Below are 20,757 nucleotides of genomic sequence, written 5' to 3' on the forward strand. Positions count from 1 at the left end.
GCGTGGGCATGAAAAATCAAGAAGCTGTACCCGATGGAGGAACACAGACTCAGGTAACAGCAGATTGATATCAGTCGGTTCTTAACCTCCCCACACATCACCTGCAGCCTCTCTGGAGCCCCAAGTTTGCAGCGTTCACCCCGCCTTTCCTAGCCGTGCGCGCGGTGCCTGCTCAGCCTGCCTGGTCCTGCCGTCTTGTTTGTTCGGGGATCTGTCATTCCCACCTGCACAGACTTGCTTGATCAGAAACTGGCAGAAGTAGAAAGCAGCCAAGATTTCCTCCGGGGCGCTTGGGAAAGGATGTTCGGCATTGGTGGAAGCATCTAGCACCTAGAGATCGACAAGGCCGGCTTCCGGCTTTGGTGAAATTGGAGTCACTCTAGTTCTCCGGGTTTAGGAGTAAAACGATCTTATCAAACAGTGCCCTTTCCAGCAATGCTAATACCGCTGACAACGTGCAGGCTGTCTGTGTGGAGTTACAATTCGGTAGCCATCTCATCAGACAAGGAAGGCTTCCCAAGTATGAATTCTCAACACTAGCAAGCGTCAAACCAGGCTTTTGCCCCTCAGATGTTCATCCATGTCATGTTCAGTGAACAGACAAAGGCATCCCACAAAGCAACAGGGTTCTTTTATTATTTATTTTATGACTCCTTTTTCTGGAGGCAAAAAGATTTTTTTCCCCCCAAATCTACATCAGTGTAGAGCTAAGTGAAAAGAAATTGAAAATCTAGGATTTGGTTAGGGAAAGCGTGTAACCATCAGCAAGTGCAGTACAGAAGAGCCCAGGGGGTGAGAAGCACTCTGGGGCCCTCTCTGCAGTTCCCAGGGCCTGGTCTCTTCCAGCAGTAAACTCAGCCGAAAGAAACAGGGATCCACGAAGAGAAAATATTTTAAAAGAATCAGAACTCTTCATTCTCCTTTCCTGCCTAGACTTGTTGTATTCCTTCCCTGTTATTCCTTTTGGGGGGGGGGGGATGCTGTTCTAATTATCTCCTCCAGAGTGAGTTACTGTGCCCTGTCTCAAAGGAAGGGCTGCGTTTCTTTAAGCCAGAAAGAAAATGATCGCTGTTAGCCAGTTTGTCCAATGTTGGCTGAAACCATTCGTCTTAAGCGCCACAAAGTCCTAAGGGGGCGAATAAACATTTTTTTTTTTCACACAATTTTCCTTGCAATGGGTTTCGATATTCACTTCATGGAAGACGGTCCTTTGTGGTAGCATGAGCAGAAAGCTTGTGGGTTTGGGTTTTCACTGTGTCCTCTTTCTGAATTCCCTGAAGTTTCGCCACCGGCTGCGTCGTGAACGGTGGGACCGTGAGATGTGCCTGCAAACCCGGATACACAGGAGCGCAGTGCGAGAGGTGGGTGTTGTCCCGTGTCGCCGCCCTTGCTCTCCAGCTACCTGCAGGTGGGACATGATGGGCAGAGGGTGAGGGTGCAGGTGAGGGGTACTGCTGCCCCTTTTATTAAGAGCTGGCAGAAGTCTCAGGAAAAGTATATGACTGCTTACTTCATTCATGTCGTCTTTCTTGTCTTGATCTCATTTTAGAAATCTGAGAGGTACACACACACACACACACACACACACACACACACACACACAGCCCTACATTTCCCCCAACACACACCCTAAGATGAATGGGTACAATTTAAGGTTCCCTGTTTTCTGTTATCCAGTTTGAGAAAACAAGCTTTTCTCACATCGGTTTCACATTTATGCAATGACAAAATGCATGTAGACCCATGTCTGGCTCTGTGTGGAGCATGGAGCCACGTTGGCAGTGCGTGGGTGACACCTTTGGGACTCTAGAAACCAGTGATGGACAGAACTAAAAATTAGCCTATGGGGCTGGAGAGATGGTTCAGTAGTTAAGGCACTTGCCTGCAAAGCCTAGGGACCCCAGTTCGATTCCCCAGCGTCTATGTAAAACAAGATGCGCAAAGTGGTACATGTGTCTGGAGTTGATTTTCAGTGACTAGAGGTCCTGGGGCACCCATTCTCTCTCTCTCTCTCTCTCTCTCTCTCTCTCTCTCTCTCTCTCTCTCTCTCCTTCTTTTTCTCTCTCATAGATAGTAAGTGATAGACAAAAATAAAGGACTAAGTTGGGTTGCACCTGGAGAACCATCTCTCCAGTCTTGAAGCACAGGGAAGGAAGGGGAGACTGGAAGGTTGGGGTTAGAGGGTGGGCTGGTATTCCACGTCTTGTGACTTTAAAGTTGGGGGCTGACACCTGGAGAGACTTCCTAATTTAGTCCTCCGTGTGGCTCTACACAAACAGTGAAGCCAAAGACGGCAACAGGCTTGATGAGGTAGCCATTTACTTGGCAGGTGTCCGACTTGAAATTTTTAATTAACACTCCACCTCTCAGTACATATTACATGTGATGTTTCAAGAAAGGAAGCTATTGTTTCTTAATTTCTAAAAAAAAATAAAACCTTTTTTTTTTTTACAGTTTAGTGCCAGGTTGATGTCAACATCTTTCATTTGTTAAACATGAATTGCACACCCTGGCATCATTCCTGGCACTGGTTGTTAAGTACGGACTAACAAATAGGACAGCCAAGGGTGAGAAGAAGTAATATGCTATATATAGAAGTCAGCTGGGAACTGGAGAGATGGCTTAGCGGTTAAGGCGCTTGCCTGCGAAGCCTAAGGACCCAGGTTCGACTCTCCAGATCCCACGTAAGCAGAAAGGTGAGGCAAGTGCAAGGTTGCACATGCCCACTAGATGGCACAAACATCTAATGTTTGAGTTCAGTGGCTGAGACTCTCTCTCTCTCTTGCACTCTTTAAAAATAAAAATAAATAAAAAACAAATAGAAGCCAGTTGTGTAAGGTAAGTGCAGCCTGCCTGGGGTAGGTAAGGAAAGAGGTGCCAGCTCCTCCCATACCCAGTTTCTCTCTCTGTGTATGTCACACAGAGACAACAAATGTATTCTCTGTTCCTTTGTTGTCATTGTGTCACCTGTGAAAGTGGGATGCTTTGCTTCTGTCCACCATCTGGAGTCATAAAAGGAGAATAAATGACCAGTTGTTTATTTTATTTTTATTTATTTATTTGAGACCGAGAGAAAGAGGGAGGGAGAGAGAGAATGGGCACACCAGGGCCTCCAGCTACTGCAAACAAACTCCAGACGCATGCGCCCCCTTGTGCATCTGGCTAACATGGGTCTTTGGGAATTGAGCCTCAAACAGGGTCCTTAGGCTTCACAGGCAAGAGCTCAACCACTAAGCCATCTCTCCAGCCCCATAATCATGACGTCTTACAAACAGTAATGAATGCTTCATAAGAATGAGGAAGAAGAGGAACCAACCCCCTCCCTGCCAAAAAATATATATAGTTGGTTGGTTGGTTGATTAGTTAGTTAGTTTGTTTGTTAGTTTCTTGGGGGGGGGGTTAGTGTCTTTCTCTAGCCTAGGCTGACCTGGAATACACCATGTAATCTCAGGGTGGCCTTGAACTCATGGCGATTCTCCTACCTCTGCCTCCCAAGTGCTGAGACTAAAGATGTGCCAAAACTCCAAATATTTTTGTGACCTTACATAAAGTGCCTTGTCCTTTTGAATCCTTTCCATGGAAGTTTTAGGAATACATGAGACAGGGCTACAGAGATAGCTTAGTGGTTAAGGTGCTTGTCTGTGAAGCCTAAGGATCCAGGCTTAATTCCTTGGGACTCATGTAAGCCAGATGTACAAAGTGGTGCATTTCTTTGGACTTCATTTGCAGTGGCTAAAGGTCCTGGCATGCTCATTCTCTCTCTTTCTCACACTCACATTCTGAAAGAAGAAAAGAAAGAAAGAAAGAAAGAGAGAAAGAAAGGAGGAAAGAGATAGAGAAACAAACACATGAGACATGAAAATAAAGTGTCTTAGAACACAGATCTGCATAGCAATTTGTTGGGTGGAATATGGGACCTTGTCACTAAGTAAAGCTCTATTACTATTATTTTACCAACTTGCTTAGTAGATTCAGATAAGCCACCCCAACCTACTTACCTTCTAGCTAGAGAATACATGAGTGTTCTGCCTCCTATCTGTTTTCTGAATGTGGTCATCCCAGTGACACCAGCTAAAAATGCATATTTCATCATGTCTTCTGAACATGGCTACTTTTTGCCGAATGCCTGTTTATGTACAAGCATCATGGCAAATTCTTTACTACATTAGCTCTTCTATACACTGCTATTACTAGCTATCCATTGATTTATGTATTGGTTCATTCATCCACCCATTCATTTATCCATTCAGCCAATGCATATGTCATACACTATCATAAGTGCCTGGGATGCAGTGGTGAGGAAAACAGCCGAAAACCTCCATGTCTTTATGGCACATCTATTTTCATGGTGTGGGGGAGAGGGAGAGGAGTTAATGAAGAAACTGAATCTTGGAGAATTAAGGTAACATCTCAAGATCACAATAGAAAGTGGAAAGCAGGGTCAGTCAGACGTTCTTGACTCAAAATCCATATTCTTTGCCTCATATTATTAACAGTGTACCTCTGGGGACTTGTATTGAAATTGTCTGCTTTTTAATTTTTTGGTTTTTTGAGGTAGGGTTTTACCCTAGCTCAGTCTGTCCTGGAATTTACTATGTAATCTCAGGGTGACCTTGAACTCATGACGATCCTCCTACCTCTGCCTCCCAAGTGCTGGGATTAAAGGCGCATGCCACCACTCCTAGCTTTGTCTGGCCTTTTTAATGCGAAATTTAGATTTTAGAGAGTTAAATTTCCTTGATACTTCCATTATAAGACACCATGTATCAACTTAATGAAAATTTGGGCCTGGTAGTATGGGGAGTAGAAATTTGGTAAATTGAAATATATTTTTTAAATATTTTTGTTTTTGTTATTTAAGAGAGAGAAAGAGAGACAGAATGGGTGTGCCCAGGTCTATAGTCATTGCAAATGAACTTAAGACGCATATGCCACCTTATGCATCTGCTTACATGGGGACTGGGGACTTGAACCAGGGTCCTTTGGCTTTGCAGGCAAGTGCCTTAACTGCTAAGCCATCTCTGCAGCCCAGTAAATTGAAATATTTTAGTTGACCTCCTAGTTCCAGAAATATTTCACGTATATTTGTTTTATTTTTCTTACCAAGCTCATCTTAGAATCAAGGGCATATGATCTTGCAGCTTGTAAGCTGGGGCTTTAATTCTCACCACTGTATTAGCTAGAATAATTAATAATGGCACAAAGCCAGAGGTAACAGCTGTAGCCGTTTTCGGTAGTTTAAACCCATTATGTGCCCTTCTGCTGCAATTAGCGCAAATATGAGTTATTCAGTCTTAAAGTAACATATTAGAAAATGTGGAGAAGGTCCTCCTTCAGGCAAAAATTTGATGTTTATCACTCCTACTGTCAATTTATTTCTGAGTAAATTAGCCTTAAGTCGTTAAATGATGGTTTTAGGAACTCTTGCCTAACAGCCAGTCATCCCTGACTTCCATATTGACCAAACCATTGGCTCTCATGCACATTTGGTCCTCTTCATGGTTCATGGTTCCCCATCAACAAGGAGACCCAGGCAGCAGGAGACTTGATGAGATACGCGTTCAGCTCCCTGAGTCTGTGTCCTGGGAGCAGGAAAGAAGGAAAGAGACAATGCCTCTTTGTCCCTTAGTCTTTTTAGCTGTCACCCAAGGTATAAATATTCTCATGTTGAGAAGCCTTCATTCTTGCTGATCTACAGATCCAGTCACCTTTTCTTTCACACAGGTATAACAGCTCAAACAGGGAGCTAGAGGTTGGGAAAATTAGATGGGATATGGGATGAATTATTTGTACATTCCTCATCCTTTCTTGGTTTTGTGTAGGTGTGCACCAGGATATTTTGGGAATCCCCAGAAATTCGGAGGTAGCTGTCAACCATGCAATTGTAACAGCAACGGCCAACTGGGCGCTTGCGACCCCTTAACGGGAGGTAAGATCAGTGCACACCACTGTTGATGTGCATTTAGAAAATTGTTATATCGAACAGCCAAAGGTTTGGAGAAGCATAGTGCTAACAAGCTATCCTTTTGACAGCCCTGGGAATGCTTAGGTAATATATAAAGTGTTGGTGAATATGTTACTTCCATTACTTTTATTTTTTGCAAATTATTTTTAAAATTCAACACAGGGCTGGAGAGATGGCTTAGCAGTTAAGGCGTTTGCCTGCAAAGCCAAAGGACCCAGGTTTGATTCCTTAGGACCCACATAATCCAGATGCACAAGGTGGTGCATGAATTTGGGATTCATTTGCAGTGTTTGGAGGCCCTGGTGTGCCCATTTCTCTCTCTATCTCTCTCCCCGCTTCTCTCTATCAAATAAATAAATAAGATAAATTTAAAACTCAACACATTACAGCTAAAGTATGTAGCTCAAACGTACGTTGGTGACTTTGCAGTGGTCTCCCATCAACACTGCAGGGTTATTTTCATATTTGCTTTTTTTGTGTGTGTGCATCTGAAGAGGTCAACATCAACGATTAGAAGTTTTAATTTGATAAGAAAGGAATGCTGCTGTGCCTGTTGGTAGAGACCTGTAATCACAGCTGTTTAGGAGGCTGAGACAGGACGCTCACACGTTTAAGGCCAGCCTGAGCTCCAAAGAGGTTTGAGGCCAGCTTGGGTGACTTAATGAGACAGGAAAAAAAGTAAAAGGAGAACTGAAGATGTAGCTCAGTGGTGGGGTGCTTGCTAGGCATGGTGGAGACTGGGCTCAATCCAAAGTACCAGAATAAGGAAGGAAGGATTGGGAAGGCAGGAGGGAGGAAGGAAAAGGAGAGAAGAAGAGAAAGAGGGAGGGCCTTCTTAGAGAAGAGATGGATCATATAATGGAATGGCCACCATGGAAGACCCTGCACATCCTTTCTTCTTCCCTCTCCTTCCCTCCCATTTCTTTGATTTTCTTTCTTTCCTTCCTTCCTTCCTCCTTTCTTTCTTTTTTTAAATTTAGAGAGAGAATTAGCCCACCAGGGCCTCAGCCACTGCAATCGAATGCCAGACACTTGCGCCACCTGGTGGGCATGTGCAACCTTGTCCTTGCCTCACCTTTGTGCATCTGGCTTACATGGGATCTGGAGAGTTGAACATGGGTCCTTAGGCTTCTCAGGCAAGCGCCTTAACCACTAAGTCATCTCTCCAACCCTCATTTCCTTTTTCAAAATGCTTTTATGGACAACTGCCACAAATACAAACCATTTCCCTTTTCTTATTTTATGTGCATATGTGTGTGTGTACATGTTCATGTGTGTGTGTGTGTGTGTAGCCAGAGGGTAACTTCAAGTGTCATTTCTTTAGATGGTATTCATATTTTTAAAATATTTTTTTATTTATTTGCAAGGAAAGAGATATAAACACACCACACACACACAAAGAGAATAGCCACTGCAAATGAACTCTAGATGCATGTGCCACTTTGTGCACCTAACTTAGGTGGGTACTGGGGAATCTAACCCAGGTTGTTGGGATTTGCAGGCAAGTGCCTTAACCACTGAGCCATCTCTTCAGCCCTGACGTGTGTGTGTGTGTGTGTGTGTGTGTGTGTGTATTGAAATAAGGTCCCACATTGGCCTGGAGCTTACAAGTAGGCTAGGCTAGCTGGCCAGCAAGCTCCAGGGATCCTTCTTTCTTTACCCCCCCGCCCAGATGCATCCACCTTGTCCGGCTTTTCTTTTTATAAATGTGAGTTCTGGGGATCAAATTCAGATCATAATGTTTGCAAGATGAACATTTTACCAACCGAAGTATCTCTCAAGTTCCTTACCCCCAAACTCGTTTTACAGGGAACAAAGTTCAAAGGCACTGGGCTGCAGAGATGCCTTAGTGGTTCAGGTGTTTGCTGGCAAAGCCTAAGGGCCTAGGCTCAATTCCCCAGTACCCACGTACAGCCAGACGCACAGGTAGCACATGTGCCTGGAGTTCGTTTGCAGTGGCTAGAGGTCTTGGTGTTCCCATTCTCTCTCTCTCTATGTATCTATCTGCCTCTTTCTCTATAAATAAATAAAATACAAAAAGTTAAAAGACATGTACAAAGTTAAGTCTTTGTTTTCTCTTTTTTTCTCTCTCTCTCATTTTAGACTGTGTAAACCAAGAACCCAAAGATAGCAGCCCTGCAGAGGAATGCGATGGTGAGAAAAGAAAACCACACCCTCCTTTGCCAAGTTATTGTGTGTAGTTGAGGACACGTGAGCGCCACACGGGGCCATGCACTTGGCCATCTGGGACGATGACGTCGGGAGGACTGGAGAGGACAGTATTAGGCTCAAATCCTGCCCCTGTCAACAGCCAGCTGTCACTCGGCTGTTAGAATGCTACCCAGCCCTATTTCATCAGTGACACAGTGGACACAATGTCCATTCCTCATACAACTATTGTGGAAGTGCTTATAAATCTCTTATCACAATACCTGTAATTTCAGCACTCTCAAGGCTGAATCAGGAAGATCACCAGTTTGAGGCTAGGTTGGGAAAAACATAGTAAGACCCTGATTCAACAGCAACAAATCCAAAGAAACATTTAATACTCAGTTAATAGCAAGCACTTCACAAATAACAGCAATTTACTGTTAGTTCACCCACATTGCCTAGAATCGCCATTTCTATCTTAACTATTTATTTGAGAGAGGGAGAGAGGGGCAGACAAAGAGAATGGGCACACCAGGGCAAATGAACTCCAGACACATGTACTACCTTGTGCATCTGGCTTATGTGGGTCCTGGGGAATTGAACCTGGGTCTTTAGGCTTTGCCTGAGCCATTTCTCCAGCCCCACTGTTTCTGTTTTTAAAAGCTCCCACATAGAGGGTTCTTCTTTGTTCATGTCCCTGCCCCTAGCACCAGCCAAGCTGTGATTTCTGCCTGTGATGTCCCACATGCATGTGACCAGGATGTGCAGTTCTCTGTGCCTCCCCCAGGCTCCAGCCTATAGCACGTCTGCCTTTCCTTGTGGCCCCTGCAGATTGCGACAGCTGTGTTATGACGCTCCTGAATGACTTGGCCACCATGGGCGAGGAGCTCCACCTAGTCAAGTCACAGCTGCAGGGCCTGCGTGTGAGCGCTGGTGCTCTGCAGCAAATTGGACACCTGGAGTCGCAGGCCAAGGACCTGAGGGTAATGCTTTTGGTGGGGCCCCAGACTGCATTCCCAGGGAATAAAGCAGTGTCTTGGTATTGATGGGAGACATCAGTTCCAGGACCCACTGCGGATACCCAAACACGCAGGTGCTCAAGTCCCTTAGACCAAACGACCTGCTATTTGCTTAAGAGTAGACCTAGGCATTCATTCCTTGTATTTTCTTTCAAGCGCATCAAGGTGACTTACACTACCAAGCACAGTATACCTACCATGCAAATAGCCATTGCACTGCATTGCTTAAGGAGTCATGATGAGGGGGAAAATATCGGTACAGGTTCAGTACAAATGTAATTGTCTTTCAAAGATTTTTTGGACTGTAATTGAATCCGTGGCTGTAGAACCACGGATGCAGAGGGATGACTCTAACTGTTTCATGAGTGAATACTCCTCAAACAAGAATTAGAAGTTGACTCCATTTAAGGCTCAGGGGGATTTCTTTCTCCCTAATGCAAATGAATAGATTTCTTTTTCCTGGTGGGGCATGCTCACAAACGCACAGAACTGACACTTGACATTTACGACTTACTGGATGTGTCAGGTTCATTTTCTCATAAAGCCCTTTTTAGTGTATATATGTGTATTTTTTTTTTTTTTTTTTTGAGGTAGAGTCTTACTTACTCTAGCTCAGGCTGACCTGGTATTCACTATGTAGTCTCAGGGTGGCCTCGAACTCACGGTGAACCTCCTACCTCTGCCTTCCGAGTGCTGGAATTAAAAGCGTGTGCCACCACGCCCCAGCTAATATTTTCTTTTCATTTATTTATTTATTCGTTTGTTTGAGAGAGACAGATAGAGAAAGAGGCAGGGGCAGGGGTGGGAGAGAGAGAGAATGGGCACACCAGGGCCTCAGTGTATGACATTCCAAAGATTCAAACTCAGGCTTATGTAACATGATAACTGCTCTTTAAATGGTTGGTAGAGGGCTGGAGAGATGGCTTAGCGGTTAAGTGCTTGCCTGTGAAGCCTAAAGACCCCAGTTCAAGGCTTCATTCCCCAGAACCCACGTTAGCCAGATGCACAAGGGGGCACATGTGTCTGGAGTTTGTTTGCAGTGGCTGGAGGCCCTGGCACGCCCATTCTCTCTCTCTCTCTCTCTAACTGCCTCTTTCTCTCTCTCTCTCTGTCACTCACAAATAAATAAATAAAAATTTTTTAAAAATAAATGGTTGGTAGAATTTCCTAGGGAAGTTATGTGAGCCTGAGTTCTTGGATATTCCTTTTTGAATAAACCACATATTTAATTTTAAAACAATAGACTTTGGACTTAGTTATTCCTTCTTGAGTAATAGTTAATAATCTGTGCCCTTCACATGCATCCTTTTCATCTAACTGGCCAAATATGTGGGTGTAAAATTGTTCATACTGTTTCCTTTGCTGTTCTTTTAATGTCTGTACCATCTGTCATGATGTACCTCTCAGTCATTTCTGGTATCAGAATTTATACCTTGTCTCTTTCTCTTGTTTATACTGGGTAAACATTTATCAGCTTCATTAGTTTGTCTGTTTCATTGGTTTTTCTCCATTGTCTCTTATCAGCTTTACTGATTTCTATTCTTATTTAAATATTGTTTTCTTCTTGCTAATTGTATGGCATACTTTGCTATTCATGTTCTAGCATGTTCTAGTTTCTTAAGATGAAAAAAATTTATTTTACAGCTTAACCGCCCCCCCCCTTTTTTTTTTTTTGGTTTTTCAAGATAGGGTCTTGCTCTACCCCGGGCTGACATGGAATTCACTATGTACTCTCAGGTGGCCTCAAACCTATGGCAATCCTCCCAAGTGCTGGGATTAAAGGCGTGTGTCACCACGCCAGGCTTAAAACCCATTTTTGTTGCTAATGTACACATCTGATGCTACCAACTCTTCTCTTCAATGCTATTTTTGCTGTGTTCCACAGACATTGAAATGTTGTATTTTCATTCTTGTTTAATTCAAGCGATTTTCTACTTTCCCTGTGACATATGTATAACCCGTGAGTGATTTGGAAGTACGTTGCTTCATTTCCAGACTAGAGAAATTTTTGGATGGCTTTATAATATTGACTTCTAATTTTACAGCAATGTGATCAGAGAGCAAACTTTGTAAGACTCCAGTTATTTTACATGGGTTGATCTTTGTTCCATAGCCTGGAGGGAGTTATGAGAAGTAATGGACCACAGGGTCAGGTTCTCTGGGACACACTGAGGGCTCCTGTGCCCATTAACGAAGCCTGAAAATGCAACCTTGAAACTGTGCGGTCATTGTCGGACAATGGTCAAATGAAAATAGAGGGAAACTATGGGAATCACAGCTTTTTAAAATTATTCGGGGGCTGCAGAGATGGCTTAGCAGTTAAGGTGCTTGCTTGCAAAGCCTAAGGACCCAAGCTCAATTTCCCAGTACCCACATAGGCCAGATGCGCATGGTGGTGCATGTGTCTAGAGTTTATTTGCAGTGGCTAGAGGCCCTGGTGTGCCCATTCACTCCCTGTCCACCTTCTAATAAATAAATAATAAATAAAAACTGTATATATATTATTTTCAAGGAGAGAGAGCAAATGGGCACTCCTGGGCCTCAAGATGCTGCAGAAAACTCCAGATATAAGCATCACATTGTACATCTGGCTTTACGTGGGTACTGAGGAATCAAGCCTGGGTCCTTAGGCTTTGCAGGCAAGCACTTTAACCCCTGAGCAATCTCTCCAGCCCAGAATAATAGCTTTTTGACCAGGGCCTGGACAAATCTAAAAACCTGAACTTGTGCTGGAATGAGACATCTTGAATGTCCTTATAGTAAGTATGACCTGAAATGCCAGTGGTAGATGTGGCCCTGGACTAGGGGAGGAACTAGGAGGCGATCATGGTAATAATATCACTAGAAGGCTGGAGAGATAGCTCAGTGTTTTAAGGTGCTTGCCTTCAAAGTCTCACGACCTGGGCTCAGTTCCCCAGTACCCACATAAGCCAGGTGTACAAAGTAGCACATGCATCTGGAGTTCCATTTGCAGTGGATAGTGGTCCTGGCACGTGCATTCTCTGTCTGTCTTTCTCTTTAAAAAAAGGATCACTAGAAAGCCGGGTGTGGTGGTGCACACCTTTAATCCCAGCCCTTGGGAGGCAGAGGTAGGAGGATCACCGTGAGTTCGAGGCCACCCTGAGACTACATGGTGAATTCCAGGTCAGCCTAGCATGAGACCCTACCTTGAAAAACAAAAACAAAAACAAAACAAGTCATTAGAGATGGTACAGGAATGGTACAACGAATGAGCCTGCAAACTCTTCAACAGAACACAGCAGGAAAGATACTCTCCTGAGGCAACAGCTGAAACATGGGTGTACTTTTGGGCCAAAAATATCATCCAATAGAAAGAATGAGAAATTAGGAAACTTGAGGTGAAATCAGGCATCAGAAATCAGGCAAGAAGTAGAGATGAATAGATCCAGTCAAAAGTCATGGAAATGAGAAAAACATATATATATATATTCTCATTGAACTGAAAGATGCAATAGATGAAGTGAATCCAAGAGTCGAGACAGTGGAAGAGGCCGTAAGGGAGAGCATAAAGGTTTTTGAAATGTGAGGAGATTCTAGTGGCTCCAGGTGAGAATATAGAGCAAAAACTAACTCCAAGAGAATGGTTTCTTTTGTTCCGTCAGGGAGCTTCAGTCCATGGTTTATAGGCTTCCTATAGTGAAGAAAGAAAAAACAAAAAAAGCGCCTTTACGTGGTGAGAATAAAGGTAGCGACATGAGTTATTTGATTGACTTGTACAGCCCACATTTCATTTTCCTGCACAGATAACTGAACTGGGCCTGCTTGTGCTTTGTTCCAGTCTCACAAGCTCTCTGTGAGGAAAACAGTGTAGTCTTCATTAAGCAGGCATGAAGAAGGGTTTTTTGTCCTTTTTCTCCTTTGAGTGATGCTAGTGGAAGATGATGGGAACCTTGAGAGGTGGGCCCTAGAGGTTTCGGGGGCCTTGGGTGTCTGCCCACAATATTAAGGCCTAAGCACTTTTTCTTCCTCCCTCCAATCCCTGACTCACATGAGCCACGCTCCTTCACGTGTTCCTACCATGATGTCCTGTGTCTCACACAGGCCAAAGGCTGAGGCTAAGGGATCAGGGGATGACGCCTCTAATACTAGAAGCCAAAATTAACTTTTTATTTTCCCCCTCTCTGTTTGTTGATGATCTTGGTTGTTTATTATGGTGACAGAAAGCTGGCTAGCATCTACTTCATTTTTGAGCCCTATCACAATTTATGAAAGAAAGTAGATTCCCCAGGTGAATTATCTCCACTAACCATGTCGCCCTCCCCCATAGAACTGGCCTGTGAGTCATTCTGTTACCACACGCATCAGGCTGGTAGGATTGGCTCCACACTTCTACTCCAAGATGAAATTTAGATGTGTCCTTTTCCCTTTCAGAATCAGTTGCTCAGCTACCGTTCCACCATTGCAAGTCATGGGTCAAAAATGGATGATCTGGAAAAAGAACTAAGTAATTTGAATCGTGAATTCGAAACATTACAAGAAAAGGTGATGTACTCAGTGAATTACCCACCTTAACATTTTTGGTTTTGTTTTTTTTTTTTGGTTTTTTGAGGCAGGGTCTCACTCTGGTCCAGGCTGACCTGGAATTAACTATGTAGTCTCAGGGTGGCCTTGAACTCATGGCGATCCTCCTACCTCTGCCTCCCGAGTGCTGGGATTAAAGGCGTGCGCCACCATACCCAGCTTAACCTTTTTGTTTTGTTTTGTTTTTCAAAATATTTTTTATTTTGATTTTCCTTCATCAACTCAACTTATTTATTTATTTATTTGTGTATTTTTTACTTTGGTTTTTTGAGGTAGGGTCTCGCCCTAGCCCATGCTGACCTGGAATTCACTCTGTAGTCTCAGGCTGGCCTCGAATTTGTAGCAGTCCTCCTTCCTCTGCCTCCTGAGCACTGGGATTAAAGGCATTGCAACACCGTGCCTGGCTACTTAATTTATTTCTAATCAGTTTATTTTTTTCACACAGGCTCAAATAAATTCCAGAAGAGCACAAGCATTGCATAACAATGTGGATGGGACAATTCAAAGTGCAAAAGAGCTGGACACAAAGATTAAAAATGCCGTCCGGAATGTGAACAGTAAGTCACCTAGCCCACTTAGAAATCCATAGTATCTCCTCTCTTAACATCCTGAAGAATTTCTTTTTGAAAGCTCAATCTTCCAAGAAAGACTCAGTTGTGTTGTTAAAAATCAAATGTCAGGACTGGAGAGATGACTTAGTGGTTAAGGTGGTTGCCTGTGAAGCCTAAGGACCCAGGTTCGATTTTCCAGGTCCCACGTAAGCCAGATGTACAAGGTGGCACATGCATCTGGAGTTTGTTTGCAGTGGCTAGAGTCCCTGGCCTCTCTCTCTCTCTCTCTCTCTCTCTCTCTCTCTCTCCCTCTCTCTTTAATAAATAAATATAAATTTAAAAGATCTTTTAAAAAATCAAATATCAGGGCCAGGCATGATGGTGCATACCTTTAATCCCAGCACTCAGGAGGCAGAGATAGGAGGATCACCATGAGTTCGAGGCCACCCTGAGACTCCATAGTGAATTCCAGGTCAGCCTGGGCTAGACTGAGATCCTACCTCGAAAACAAAACAAAACAAAACAAAACAAAACAAAACAAAACAAAACAAAACAATCAAATATCAAACCGTCATAAAAATTCTTGCCTTATTAAAAGTTCTCCTGCAGCCCTGAATTCCCAGTTTAATGAGTTGCTCGGTGTGGTGTTTTCCAGTTCTCTTGAAGCAGATCTCGGGGCAGGATGGGGAAAGAAATACCTTGCCTGGCGGTGACTTCTCCAGGGAGCTGGCCGACGCGGAGCGCATGATGCGGGAGCTGCGGGGTCGAGACTTCACGCAGCACGTGAGAGAAGCCGAGGCAGAGAAGAGGGAGGCCCAGCTCTGTAAGCACCCCCCCCCCAGCCCACGGGCCCTGAAACCGGCTTCAAATACCATGTGCCAAATACTCTAGCATTCCTGATGACAGTAGAAGACGTTTTCATTTCAGTGAACATGGCTGTTAGAGCCCCACACTGCGGAAATGGGGACCCCCCCCACACCCCGCCCCAGGAGATCAGGAGTCTTTTCTCCACTATAGAATATAACATCTTACCATTGAGCAGAAGTGACTGCAACAACAACATTCTCGTAAGACTCAAATAGTCTTACTTTATCTGTTTTCCCTCTACTTGCCTTTTGAGACAAGGTCTCATTCGGTCTGATCTGGAACACACTGCGGGGCCCAGCTGGGCCTTGGACTCATAGCAATCCCACTGCCTTGGACTCCCCAAGTGCTGGGATTCTGCATGTGGGTTCCCAGGCCCAGCTCTGTTTTCCCTTTTTATCTGCACTTATTCTACTGATGTATTCACCTCTGCCCATTCTCTCACATCACTGCTGATTATTATCACTATTATTATCATCACTTTGGAGACAGTGTTAGGTCACACAGTCCAGGCTTGCCTTAAATGGACAGTCTTTTTGTCCCAACCTCCCACATGCTGGGATTCATTACAGGTAAATGCCACCACACTCAGCTTTTTAAATCAGTTTTCAATGATCACTTCACCACTATTGGAGTTTTGAGTTACAAACTGATATTGGCACTACAATCTTCCAAAGGGCAATTCTAGAATTTCTCCGAATGCCTCTAATGGTTCTAATAGGGAACAATGCCATATTAGGTCAAAACTAAGAGATAGTAACTTGGCACATATTTTCAAGTGATGATATTCATTCTCTGGTAAAATGATGGCTGGGGCTGGAAGATGGCTTAGCGGTTAAGGCATTTGCCTGGTAAGCCTAAGGATTCAGGTTCGATTCCCCAGCACCCACATAAGCCAGATGCACAAGGTGGTGCTTGCGTCTGGAGTTAGTTTGCAGCAGCTGGAGGCTCAGGCATGCTTATTCTCTACCATATATGTGTGTGTGTGTGTGTGTGTATTTTTAAATGATGCTTACTGTAGGTAGTCATTTTCTTGCAGCTTCTGTGTTGTTTACCATTAGTCTTGGCTTTGAACTATAAGGTGCAGTCTAGCAATGGAAGGAGTCTGCCTTATACTCTGCAGCTGTGGTGCAAGTCCCAAGTTTGAAGTCAGGTAACCTTGAGTGGATCCTCTAATCAGCTACATAAGAATGACAGTTACTCTTCTCACGTGTTGTCATGGAAACTTTATGAGGCAATGTGCACGTGCACGCAAAGCGCATGATAAGTCTACCCAACTGCTAAGTTTCTCTTCCCATCCACAAAACGATCAGGGATTCAGTTCTCCTACTGTAGTCTTTATGACCTAGCCTGAGTTATATTACCTGCTCACACGGAAAACGTCAAATGATGTGTTGCAGTACTGAGCCGGATACGGAGCTGGCTAGAAACCCATCAAGTGGAGAACAATGGACTTGTGAAGAATATTCGGGATTCATTAAGCGATTATGAAGCCAAACTCCAGGACCTGCGCGCTGTCCTCCAGGAGGCAGCTGCCCAGGCCAGGCAAGCCACTGACCTCAACCATGAAAACCAGAGGGCTTTGGGAGCCATCCAGGTGAGCTCACAATTGTAAGCCTCCCCCTTCCATTGATGATAAGGATGAGAGGAGCAGGGACCTTTGTTGCCAGTGAAGAGGTGTGACCAGCTTCCTGTCTGGTTATGCCCCCAGACACCCTGATCAAACAGGAATGGAGCATTAGATATAGCATCAGCCAGGCCAGAGAGATGGCTTAGCAGTTAAGGCAGGTTGGATTCTCCAGTACCCATGTAAAGCCAGATGCACAAGGTGGTGCATGCATATGGAGTTTGTTTGCAGTGCCTTGAGGCCCTGGCACACCCTTCTCCTCTCTCTCTCAAACAAATATATATAAATAAATATATAAAATATTAAAATATTTTTTAAAAATCATCTTTTCTCCTCCTATGCTACCAGAAAAGATTTGAGCTTAAACCACAGGTGAAACCTCACATATCTGCCCTTGGTAGACTGGGGAAAGAACATTGCCACATAGGTGAGAAGTTCATCATATCAGAGTACCTTTCTTGATTCTTTTCAGTGGTGGTTGATGTCAGATATCAACAATCAGCAACAGAAACATTTGAAGCCATTACATTCCTTCCTTACAGGGAAAAAACTAAGTGCAGGCCACATGCAGAAGTTATAATGGCGGGATTTGGAGCTTAAGATTTCATAGTCTGTGTGTGGGGATGGATGGATGGATGGATAGATTATAGATGGGTAGATAGGTGATAGATAGATAGATCAAAAGCCAGGGCCTCAGACAAACTAAACCCCTTAGTTGTTGTTTTTGTTTGGCAAGTGCATGTGTATGTGGTGTGAGTATATGTGTAGGTACACATTTGTGCATGTGTGCACATGAACATGAATGTCAGAGATTGACTATCAGGGGTTCTGCCTCAGTCACCCCCCCCCCACCTTATACTTTGAGACAAGCTCTCTTTCTGAACCTAGAGCTCATGGATTTGTCTAAACAAGTGAGCCCCAGGAATTCCCTCTCTGCCTCCACAGCAGTGGGATTATAGGTAGTGCCACCATGCCAGGCATTTGTGTGAGCGCTAGGGAGCTGAACTCAGGTCTTCATGTTTAAATGGCAAGCATGCTATGCACTGAGCTATGTCCCCAACCCCCATAGTCTGGTTTTTTAAATATATTTTTTATTTATTTATTTTGAGAGAGAGAAAGAGGCAGAGAGAGAGAGAAAGAGAGAGAGAGAGAGAGAGAGAGAGAGAGAGAATGGGCAGGCCAGGGCCTCCAGCAACTGCAAACAAACTCCAGATGCATGCGCCCCCTTGTACATCTGGCTTATGTGGGTCCTGGAGAATCAAACCGGGATCCTTTGGCTTTGCAGGCAAACGCCTCAACCGCTAAGCCATCTCTCCAGCCCCACAGTCTGTGTTTTTGATGGTGGATATCCTACGTTAAAGCTTCCACAAACATAACAAAAATTTAGTAAGAGGTTATGAAATGTCAGACTCCCAAAGAGGAGGAACTTGATCAATGAAAATCAATGACATCTTTGGGGTGGCAAGGTACTTATCTCCCAATGTGTCCTTCAATAGTAAAATCTCTTTTTGAATTGTTGATTGTGCCAAGAGGAGAAAAAGCAGAGCCACTGGCACGTGTCCTGACTCTTGGAAGCCTCCTAGACCAGGATGTTCCTGTGCCATGTCCTGTCTTTGTGGGGACTGGCATACAGAGCGGTGGCTCACCTTGGTTTATTTACTTCAGGTCGCAATTCCGTTTCGCATACGAGAGCTTAGCAACAAATCCAGTTCGGTGGCCATATGAAACTTCCTAAATATTGGTAGCATCTGTCTCATGGGAGCATAGTGTGCAAATACTATAGTGACGCCCCAACGGTGCAGAGAGAAGTGAGTTCCCATCACTTCATTGCGGTCTAGACCATAGACCGTCCTGAGGTTCAAGAACACATTCTGGGGCTGGAAAATGGCTTAGCAGTTAAGGCATATGCCTGCGAAGCCTAAGGACCCAGTTTCACTTCCCCAGGACCCACAGAAGCCAGATGCCCAAGGGGGCACATGTATCTGGAGTTCGTTTGCAGTGGCTGGAGGCCCTGGTGTGCCCATTCTCTTTCTCTCTCTCTCTGTCATAAATAAATATTTTTTTAAAAAAAAGAGCACATTCTGTCTCTGACTTGGGTGCTGTTGCCCCATAACCATGTCTGCGCTTCCTGATCATGTGTCATGAAGCAGAGCTGCTCGTTTTATCTCTCTAGAGACAAGTTAAAGAGATGACTTCCCTGAAGAGTGACTTCACCAAGTACCTGACCACTGCGGACTCTTCTCTGCTCCAGACCAACAATGTGCTGCAGCTGCTGGACAGCAACCAGAAGGTACAGGAGGTTGCTAATTTTCTAGAAAAACCTAAAACAGTCAGCATCTATTGGTAGGGGACAATGTAATGGGCTGACCGATTTTTTTTTTTTTTTTTGAGGCGAGGCCAACAGACCAGCCTTTGTTTTTAATTCAAGAAAGCGAGAGTGAGAGTGAGCAAGAGAGAGAGAGAGAGAATGAATTGGCGTACCCAGACCTCCAGCCACTGTAATCGAAAACTCCAGATGTGTACACTACTTTGTGCGCATGTGCAACCTTACGCACTTGCATCATCTTTGTGCCTCTGGCTTATGTGGGCTCTGAAGAGTTGAACATGAGTCCTTAGGCTTCGCAGGCAAACACCTTAACCACTAAGCCATCTCTCCAGCCTGTGACCTTTTTAAAAAATTTTTTTGAATGTATGTCTTTTAGATGGAAATGAATACCCAGAATGAAGACAGGGGTTCTATTATTCTTCTAGGAGAGGGTACCAATGATAGGTCTTCTTTGAGTCTTACCTGCATTACCTAATTTTTTTCAAAAAAACCAAATCAGTTTTATAATAACAAAAAAGCATTACATTGCTATTTCAAAAATACCAAATACCTTTCTATGCAAGCACCTTTAACCACAGAGCCATCTCCATAGACCCAAACATACCTTTCCTTTTTTAAAACTTTTTATTTTTATTTATTTATTAGAGACACAGAGAGAGAGAGAGGGAGTGGGGGTGGGGGGAAGAGAATGGACATGTCAGGGCCCGCAAATGAACTCCAGACACATGTGCCACCATGTGCATCTGGTTTATGTGGGAACTGGAGAATTGAACCTGGGTCCTCAGACTTTGCTGGTAAGAGCCTTAACTGCTTTGCCATCTCCCCAGTCCCAAATATACCTTTCTTAACAGAAGACATTGAAAGTGTTAAAAGATTGACAAATGTCTTAAGAGCCTAAAAGAAATGTTGAAAGTGTTTTCTAATAGCCACTTTTAGATCTCATACAAGATCCTTTACTTTAGCAGGACTTGACCTTGGTGATGACATTGAGGTTCTGTGAAACTTACTAGCGGAGGTACCCATTAGAAAGAAAATGTTCGGGCTGGAGAGATAGCTTAGCGGTTAAGCGCTTGCCTGTGAAGCCTAAGGACCCCAGTTCGAGGCTTGATTCCCCAGGACCCACATTAGCCAGATGCACAAGGGGGCTCATGTGTCGAGTTCATTTGCAGTGGCTGGAGGCCCTGGTGCGCCCATCCTCTCTCTCTTTCTCTCTCTCTCTCTATATATATATCTCTGCCTCTTTCTCTCTGTCTGTCACTCTCAAATAAATAAATAAATAATAAACAAAAATTAAAATTAAGAAAAAGAAAAGAAAATGTTCAAGATGATGGTGAAACTTGGGGGTTATTGTTAATTGAAATAACTAAGGAAAAATTGGCTTGGTAAATGGGCTTAGAAATGTGAAGTTCTCAGTGGAAATACCATTCATGGCAGGTTTCGGAAAAAAAAACAAAAAACATCCATGTACATTTGTTGCTTGAATTTGTACTGTCTTTGTTCACTGGGAAAAATAGGAATATGAGAAATTAGCTGGCGCTTTGAATGGAGTACGACAGGAGCTAAATGACAAAGTGAGAGAACTCTCCAGGTCGGCCGGCAAAACAGCCCTGGTGGAGGAGGCAGAAAAACACGCACGGTCCCTGCAGGAGCTGGCAAAGCAGCTGGAAGAGTGAGTGCCCTTGCACACAGAGGCCCGAGGTCATGGGCAGCTG

At 44.1% G+C, this 20,757-nt stretch overlaps 1 protein-coding gene across 1 annotated transcript in view; it reads left to right on the top strand.

The window, feature by feature from the left end:
* The window catches only part of Lama3 (laminin subunit alpha 3), a 327,578-nt gene that overhangs the window by 246,100 nt on the left and 60,721 nt on the right, over positions 1-20,757 (top strand). Inside the window, exons 41-50 of the mRNA XM_045135309.1 lie at positions 1,281-1,361; positions 5,823-5,929; positions 8,069-8,119; positions 8,948-9,099; positions 13,528-13,638; positions 14,123-14,234; positions 14,884-15,051; positions 16,493-16,689; positions 18,893-19,009; positions 20,560-20,714. Coding sequence (XP_044991244.1) covers positions 1,281-1,361; positions 5,823-5,929; positions 8,069-8,119; positions 8,948-9,099; positions 13,528-13,638; positions 14,123-14,234; positions 14,884-15,051; positions 16,493-16,689; positions 18,893-19,009; positions 20,560-20,714 — 1,251 coding nt within the window. The remainder of the gene's footprint in view (positions 1-1,280; positions 1,362-5,822; positions 5,930-8,068; positions 8,120-8,947; positions 9,100-13,527; positions 13,639-14,122; positions 14,235-14,883; positions 15,052-16,492; positions 16,690-18,892; positions 19,010-20,559; positions 20,715-20,757) is intronic.

The sequence above is a fragment of the Jaculus jaculus genome, chromosome 15, assembly GCF_020740685.1.
Source record: "Jaculus jaculus isolate mJacJac1 chromosome 15, mJacJac1.mat.Y.cur, whole genome shotgun sequence".
NCBI lineage: Eukaryota > Metazoa > Chordata > Mammalia > Rodentia > Dipodidae > Jaculus > Jaculus jaculus.